The 8,792-nt window shown below is 39.1% G+C and overlaps 1 protein-coding gene across 4 annotated transcripts in view; it reads right to left on the bottom strand.

Moving 5' to 3' along the window:
* Window positions 1–249: 249 nt before the first annotated feature.
* LOC126162809 (ubiquitin carboxyl-terminal hydrolase 45) overlaps window positions 250–8,792 on the bottom strand; it is a 161,540-nt gene continuing 152,997 nt past the window's right edge. For all 4 annotated transcript variants that reach the window (XM_049919550.1, XM_049919549.1, XM_049919552.1 and 1 more), the window contains exon 15: window positions 250–3,085. In XM_049919550.1, coding sequence (XP_049775507.1) covers window positions 2,846–3,085 — 240 coding nt within the window. In that variant the 3' untranslated portion in view covers window positions 250–2,845. The remainder of the gene's footprint in view (window positions 3,086–8,792) is intronic.

Below are 8,792 nucleotides of genomic sequence, written 5' to 3'. Positions count from 1 at the left end.
GGGAAGGGAGATGGGGAGGGGAGAGGGGGATGGGAGAGAGAGGTGGTAGAGGGGGAGGGGAGAGAGGGGTGGTAGAGGGGGAGGGGAGAGAGGGGTGGTAGAGGGGGAGGGGAGAGAGGGGTGGTAGAGGGGGAGGGGAGGTAGAGGGGAGGGCGGAGAGGGGTGGTAGAGGGGAGGGGAGAGAGAGGTGGTAGAGGGGGAGGGGAGAGAGGGGTGGTAGAGGGGGAGGGGAGAGAGGGGTGGTAGAGGGGGAGGGGAGAGAGGGGTGGTAGAGGGGGAGGGGAGAGAGGGAGGTAGAGGGGGAGGGGAGAGAGGGACGTAGAGGGGAGGTGGAGTGGGGAGGGCGAGAGTCAAATATATATATCAAACAGCAACCCCTTGGACCAATTTAACATTAAGCAGCGTGCCACTGCGAAGTCACATGTCTTCCATTTCCAACAAAGGTGCTGGTCCTTTTCATAACAATAATGCACCATTGGTCATTTGTAGGGAGATGTGATTACTACAATCATAATAGTGTTATGTCACACATATCCATTCAGATCTGCAGTAGTTGTTTAGGCATAGTACATAGAGATGGTGCATACAAACACAGACAGTGAAATTTAGATTTTACTTTTAACAACATGCCACCATGCTAACATCATCTACTTGAAGTGTCGCAAACAAATTTCCATATGAAACGAATGACATGCCACTTTGCATACAGAATAAAACACCAATAATTTTTCATTCACTGTATCGTGTCAAATAGTTTACGTAAGTTATCACATAAAAGTCTGGTTTTCACAATTTCAATCTCAATACAAAATCCTCCTCTTCAGAGTTGGTCAGGTACCTTCAGCTCCTCATATCATTGTTAAAAATCATCGAACTAATGTATTACCATGAAATGACAAAATAACTGCAATTTATATTCAAACTGCTAAACTGCTTTGTACCTTTAACAAGGCAAATAATTCTACGGTCACATTATTATGCGCGCGCGCCCGCGCGCACCCGCGCCCGCGCGCACCCACGCCCACGCCCACGTACACACACACACACACACACACACACACACACACACACACACACACACCGTATTACTGGCCACTACAGTGTCCAGAATTTCCATCCTACTACATCAAATGTCTTTGTTCATCACACTTACTTCCACTTTTTTAAAACATACCTTCACATAACTCACATTCATATAGCACACAAATTCTGAGAAATATTTTATACAACAATGGACATAAGTATGCAATACATTTCAATGAATTTATTTTTAAACTGTGTAAATATTTAGTTATAACTAATTTAGCCAGCACAATTTCTGAAAACCGTTCCCTTCAGTAAACAATTGAGTAGCATAGATTAGAAAACACAGATAAAGAGTACCTGCAGTTTAGAAATAATGGCCAGTTACATAAAAATTTTTAGATGTGGACTTAGTATTTGCTTGTCATCATCAATTTTTTTTTCCTTCTGTTTTTCTGTCCTTGTAGCTTTCGTACAGATTGGCCAATTTTCCATCTGTTAAAGAGCAACATTTTTTCTATCATTTCATATGAAACTATCTTTCTTGTTGTAAACTCTTCACTGAGACTTACTGCTACCACATTGCTTCATCTCTGTGACAACATCTGGTATTTTCAATTTATATGAAACATGTGAGGAAAGGAATACTGTAACTATAAAATGAATATTATTCTGTACTTCCTCTTTTCTGTAACTTGCACTTCATTACTTCATCCTTTTAAACACCTACAGAATTTATAATCAAGTTCAATAAATGAACACCTTCCCTGATATGTTTTCTTAGAAATTTCTCATTAACACTGTTTAAATAACTGAACTTTCACAAACACATAATTTTGTAAAATTCTCCTCTTATCTACATTCAGTTTCGCATTTTTGTTCTTAGCTGTAATAATTAATGACTTTCTTATCACACAGCTCTCTGCACACAGCATAACTCAGTAGTATACAGCGAGAGGAATATAAATATAGACAGAAAAATGCCATATAAGCTAACACTTCATTTTTGAGAACTGATATAAAACCAAACAACACAAAAAAAGAAGTGTTCTCAAATATAACAGAACAATGTATCATTTTTCCATTATATAAAGATAAGAAGACAGATGGCCTCAGTCAAAACATTAACTACTTGCCCAGAGCTACACAACAATTACACCAGTCTTTCTGACTCAAAAATAGTGTCAACTACCACAGAGATTTTCCTGCACACACAAAAAATAGTTATGTAGCAAAACACATCACAACAGCAACATTAACAACAACTGAAATGCCAGCACGACATGAAGGAACTTTCTTATGGATGAAACCTCAACTGTTTTGGTAAACATGGACAGATTTCCTTATAAGGTAGGTACTAATGAATCAAATCTGACACTGATCATGCAACATTCACTCAAATGAAAAGGATCATCGTTCTGAGCAACACGAATATACCACCAACAAAGCATTTCTACACATCAAACCTTAATGGCTACTACGCTTCAGAAAATTTCATAACAAAATCCTCAGAAGGATCTGCAAGAAAACAGTGTAAAAGATACAGTACGCGCGCGCACACACACACACACACACAGTTCAGAAGGGTTACTTCACAGTTTACTACATGTGGAGGAATTAAAATAGTTCCGTTCAAAAATGTAGGGATATTTCTTTTCGGGTGTTGTAATCTTACATTCATAGAACTAAATCATTATAACAAATAAATATCTTCCAACAAAATAATTGATACACGCTGGCAAATAAATGCCATCACCTCGCACACCACTGAAGAACTCACACACACACACACACACACACACACACACACAGTCTTCACCTGCTACCATATGCGCTCATAAAACAACATATATGCCTGACTGCGCATCACAACCTCTTCTTCAACTTCTCTCACTCTAGAGTCACTGACATAATACCAGCGACCTGGTGGCGGAGTGAACGTTCCACCTTCTGCAGTGCCTTGTGCTTGGCTCTTCATTGCCTGAGATGTATTTCTGTGGGAGCCTTGTGATGTGGGGACAAATGACCAACGGTAATCATCTTCCGACAATGTTGGTCGCACCTGTAATCAAAAATTTTTATTCTTCTACAAGTTTGTAACAACTTAAAATTACACATTAGACAACGTGTGCGGACATATTACTATTGCTCTCAAAGTTTCACATACAGGTTACAACCTCCTGCAGAAATTCTACATAACAGTTACAGCACTACTGTTTCAAAAGTGAGCAAACCTAGGATGTCTTATATTTTTTTGAGAAAAAGAAATGAGAAGTCTTGACGATAACAACAAATATTCAATATTTTAATGAATGCTTGCTTAAAAAGACACAAAAAATGTAATCTAAAGTGACGTAAGAGATGTGAAATACCTGAAAGGAGGAATAACTTTGCAAAATTATACATCGCCGATGAAATTGACTGTAATTTTTCACAGGGGTGCAAAGACTAGCACTTGCTTTAAATGTTTATAAAACAAATTTAAAACTGTGCACTCAACAAAACACAAAAATGTAAGGTTCTCTTACTACAATATCAGTGAATCATAGCTGGAATTAGGGATGGGAAAAAAACTGAATGGTTAAAACTGATACTGATATTTGAATTATGAATGTACGGTATTTTTCGGTATTTGTTTGAGCTCAGTTATAAGAGGTACATTTTATTTTTTACTAATAACTGAGTAAAAAACCTGAAATATCTATTAACTATAGCAGCAGTGCTAAAATTTTTCATTTTAAAATAAACCTTTTTCAAAAAGAAGTAATTTTTACACATAAAATTTGTATTGCTTTGAAATATTGCGTTATTATAGAAAACAATGCTGGCAGAAACAAGCAACAAACACGGCATAAGAATTTGTACTGCATTATCAACACAATAATGTCCCTGATGGTGTGTGTCATAGCTTAAGGTACACAGTATGAACAGAGTGCAAGACTTGCCCCCACCTGGTCTATACAGTAGTTTCTCGCTGTCGTCGCCAAACATACGTTGTATTGCAGAACGGTGTCAATCCCTAGTCTGGAAATATTTTTATGAAGTGACATTGCAATGAAGTACAATGCTTCATTTGCTTTAAAAGATTAAAGATTTATCTGTCATTTCTATGAAATAATCAAAAACTATGGTACCACTACGGGTTTCTCTGAGAACAACACAAATCTTAGTACAAGAGGAAATTAGTAGTTTTCGTTCCAGCAGGTGCCCTTAATATCCATTGCTGTTCCACTGGATCATCAGGCTGAGGGTGTCTTGGTTAGGTGTGAACCAGCCAGGAGGAAAGGTAAAGTCTCAGGATCACTGTATGTCACCAGTGGGGGTGCAAAACATACGAAAATCTGTTCAGTCACTTTCTCCTGAGATTTCTTCTTCTCCTCCTTCTCCTTCTCCCCTTTCACAACCTTTTTTTTCTTCAGAGATCTCATCCACTGTAGGTGTAGGAATGAAATAAGAGCAGGCAGCCCTGGGACTCTCAGTCCGTGGCTATTCCAGCTACTGGCTGGTGTCGACACTCTGATCTGTAGAGTTGCAGGAAGATGGTTCTTGAGACAGAGCTCTGTCACCAGTATTTGCCACAGGAGGACGCTGCTTCCCCAGCCAGGTGCGGTGAGTGGTTCCCAAAAGTGGTGATGCAGGAACCTAGAGAAAGGAGGGCCTATCGACTCCATGGGAAAGTTAATTTGTACAACCATCAGTTGGTGCTGTGCAATGGAGCAAATACACCACATACTGTTGATGACCTACCCACAATAGTGACAAAGATCAATATCACTCAAACTGGATACAAATTACACTTCTTCTGAGCTTCAAAACAGCGGAGGCAATCTGACCTCCAGTTCCTGGATTTTGCATTCCTTCAGTTGGTCAGCACATTTCAGAAATTGGGGAGGATGTCTTTCTGACAATTTACCCAGATAGGTGGTAGTGCCCCTGATAAATTTTTGCCAGAAGCAGCCAGCCAAAGTCTCCACAAAACTGGTCATATATACACCAGGAAGACATATACCTGAAGCAGTAGCATGTAGAACACCAAAACAGGAGTGAGAAATATAACTTCACACTGCAGCAGTAACACAATTTTGACCTTTTTCTGGAAATAAATCTCTTTCAAAAATGAGGATGAATGTGCCGTGCCGGTGTCTAGTTTGTTGTCTGGCGGGCCTTGATACACAATGTAGAAAGTGGATCCCCCACCTCCCTGAGTATGTGCGTAGTTCTTCGTTCATTTACAGTGTTGGGTCCTGGTGAAAAATTAATCACTGTACCATGTCCAGGTTGTTATGGGGTGTTTACAGCCAGGAAAGGATAGGATCTGACTCTTAATTAAGATGGAATCACTTTGTAATTTGCTAAGAGAAAAGAGTTCACCTAGTAAGATTTCAATAGCCTCCAACAAAAAGCATTCATTTAGTAGAGACAAAGGAGGGCAAACTAGAATATGAGGAGAATAACTGACTGCAAATCTTACAGTTTTGTTTTCCCCTCATGGAGTAACCAAGGGAAAGTACGTAAGACCATAATAATTGGTACTAAATTGCGGTCTGTCTGAAGAGACTGCCTGCCAGATCCTCACAAACACTGGCTGATACACTGGGTAGTTTCTTGATGCCAAAATATCCGCTATGATGCTGTCTACTCTGGATGAGGGCTCTACCTGCAAGCACCACCCAGATAGAGAAAACAGTCGGAAGCAGTACTGTTATCTTTGATGTTTTAACATATCAATCTCATATTCCTTACTTATCACTGGTTTCTGGAACTTTCGAAGCTGAGTGTGCCTCTTCCATGGAGGAAGCATTGTTTGCTGAATAATGACAACAACGCCCGAGCAGTAGTGGTCTCACTGTGGGCAGAGGAGAGTGACTGTCGGGCTTCCACACAGAGCAATTGCAAGCAGTTGTGTTGTGGATAAATAATATGAAAAATTTGGCAGAAAGATACACGAGTTGAAAGTTTTATGTCATATCGTAGAAGAAAAGTATTATAAGAATTTAGTTGCTTCGAGGAAAGGTGTGTGGGAATAATTATGAAGTTTGGTTTGAAACAGTGACATGTTTATGAATCAGTAATTGTCATGGAGGAAAATATTGATAGTAGAATGTAAATGTGAAGGCTTCTGTGATAAGTGATTACTGTTTAATTAATGTGGAAATGCAATGGTTACTTCAGAATGAATGTGAAATGAGCTTAACTGTTAGCAAAAGACTGGATGAGTTTAGACATTGTTAGGGAAGTGAGTTATGTGCTAAAGGGACAATAAAATAAAGTCATTTGACTTTTATTATTATTTCAAAGTTAGACTTTAAATTTTTCTACTGAATAACTTTAATATTTGGAATGTATAAGAGACCTCTGTTCATGTTAGGAACATAGATTTATTTCATAATGAAGTGGATTCTCTGTGAAAAGCTGCCATACTACAGCCCAACAGCTGGAAAAATTAATCTACAAAAAAATAAACTGAAAAGACGACGACAGAGCTTTATGTCTGGTGCCGCATGAAGGATGACTGCTCTTTCGTGAAGAATATTATGCAGCTTTACATTTGGTATATGTGCACGGACAATTGTTTTCTAGTACAGAGTAGCAATTCGATACTCAGGAATGAGAAAAAAACTGATAACGGAACAACACTCCATGGGGAGAACATCATTTTCAACAGAATCACGTGTGAAACCGAAATATACAGAATCCTGGAGCGCAGTGGTTTGAGATAAGATGAGGAATTCTACATCTTGGATTGCAGTGGTCTGAGACAACCATCTCAATAAGATAAAAGCTGCGGTCTGCAGAATCACACCATTACACAGCAACCAACAGGTGCCGCAGTAACGCCAATTGTATGTAGTTTAAAACTGCTGCTGTAGACGAACATAATCATTAGGCATGTGGTGAATTTCATGTGTATGAAGTGTTTTGTACTTTTTGACTTTCAAGCATAAAAATGTCATCAGAAAAGGAACAAGTACCAGTAATTAGCGTTTCAGGAATTCATTTGACAGAGAAAGAAAAGGTATAGGCAAGGGAGGTAATCAGTTTTAATAACACAGATATCCATATCTTGGGGATAGGGTGAAGAGAAATGCACAAATAAATTAGGGGAACATGAAAATTAAAGATAAAGGAGGTGGAGGAGACGGGTTAGGAAAGAGGCAGGAACTTAAAAATATATAAAAAAATTAAAGAATATAGATAAGTTAGTTGCAGTGACCCTGGAAATGAAACAAGTAGAAGCATCTGAAGAAACATAAAACATGCCTATTCATCATCCAAATATTCAATACAAATGGGAACACAGATGAAAGCGACATCATATACCAAACTGCTGGTTGAGGTAACTAAAGTGGAAGAAAGTCAAAAGGAAATTGGTGATGAAGTAAAATAAATTGTTAAGGAATGTAGAGAAGAAACAGCGACGATATCTGAAGAGAGCCACGAAGAGAAACACACGTACGAGATCTGTTCACAAAATTCTGGAACTGTGTCCACAATATTTTTCTATTCTTACCTTTCACTTATTCTACATGGTCTCCTTTTAAGTATTCTCCCCCACAACTGACACACTTCCTGAAACAGTCTTGATATGCCTCTTCCTGGATCATGCAAACTGCCAGCTGCAAATTTTCTTTTATCTCAACTATCATTGCAAATCTTTGTCCTTTCAAATAAGTTTTCCACTTCTGAAATTAAAAAAAGTCCACAGTGGCCAGATCTGGAGATTACAGAGAATGAGGCAGCATAGTTTTTCGTGCAATAGTCACGTGCCAACAGGGATTAATGTGCAGTGCATTGATGTGATGGAAGAGCTATGAACTGTCTCACCACATTTCAGGCCATTTCCTTCTCACATTTTCTCACAGGCATCACAACAAGTCCTGATCGTACAACCGATTAACAGCTTGTCCCTGTGGCATAAATTCACAATGAACTAATCCTTCGAAGTCAAAGAAAACTGTCAGCATGTCTTTGACATTTGACCTGACTTGATGAGCTTATTTCGGTCTTCCCAACACATTGTGAAGATTGAACCTTTGTCTCAACATCATAACCATAGACCTGTCTCATCACCAGTTATGATTCTATTAAGGAACATCTCGTTCTCACTTGCACGATCCAAAAGCTCTTCACAGATTGTGAGGTGAAGGTCTTTCTGGTCTTGACTGAGCCACGAGATGAACTTTGTGGCAACACAATGCATTCCACAATGATGTGTCAGGTTTTCGTGACATGATCCAAAGGAAATGTTACATTCTTCTGCAATCCCTCGGGCAGTCAGTCTTTGGTTGACATGCACAATTTCGTTGACGTTCCTGACATGAGCACCATCAATAGATGTCATCTTTAACATCTGTCCGGCCATTTTTTAAACCGTTTCCACCATCTGTAGCGAGTATGACTTAAGCACTGACCACCTTAGGCTTCCTGTATCATTTGATGTGTGTCTGTACAGGTTTTCACTAGTTTCACACAAATTTAATGCAGATGTGTTTCTCCTCTAACTCTGCCATCTTGAAATTCACAAACTGTGCGATACAACGTTCCACTGAATACAGCACTGAACAATAACTAACAGACATACAACAATGAAACTTCGGGCAGTTACACATTAAACACAGGCATATGCAGCGATGCCATATGCATTTTGCTCCCACATACCATTGGCGAGAATTTACGAATGTTCCGGAATTTTTTGGACACACCTCGTATGTCATGAAATGCAAAAAGCACCTGTTCATTACCAGTGGAGACACAATTAGAAGCAACTT

The sequence above is a fragment of the Schistocerca cancellata genome, chromosome 2 (genome assembly GCF_023864275.1).
Source record: "Schistocerca cancellata isolate TAMUIC-IGC-003103 chromosome 2, iqSchCanc2.1, whole genome shotgun sequence".
NCBI classification, from domain to species: domain Eukaryota; kingdom Metazoa; phylum Arthropoda; class Insecta; order Orthoptera; family Acrididae; genus Schistocerca; species Schistocerca cancellata.
Note: the sequence above shows the minus strand (reverse complement) of the source record. Positions and strands in the feature narration are given on the sequence as shown.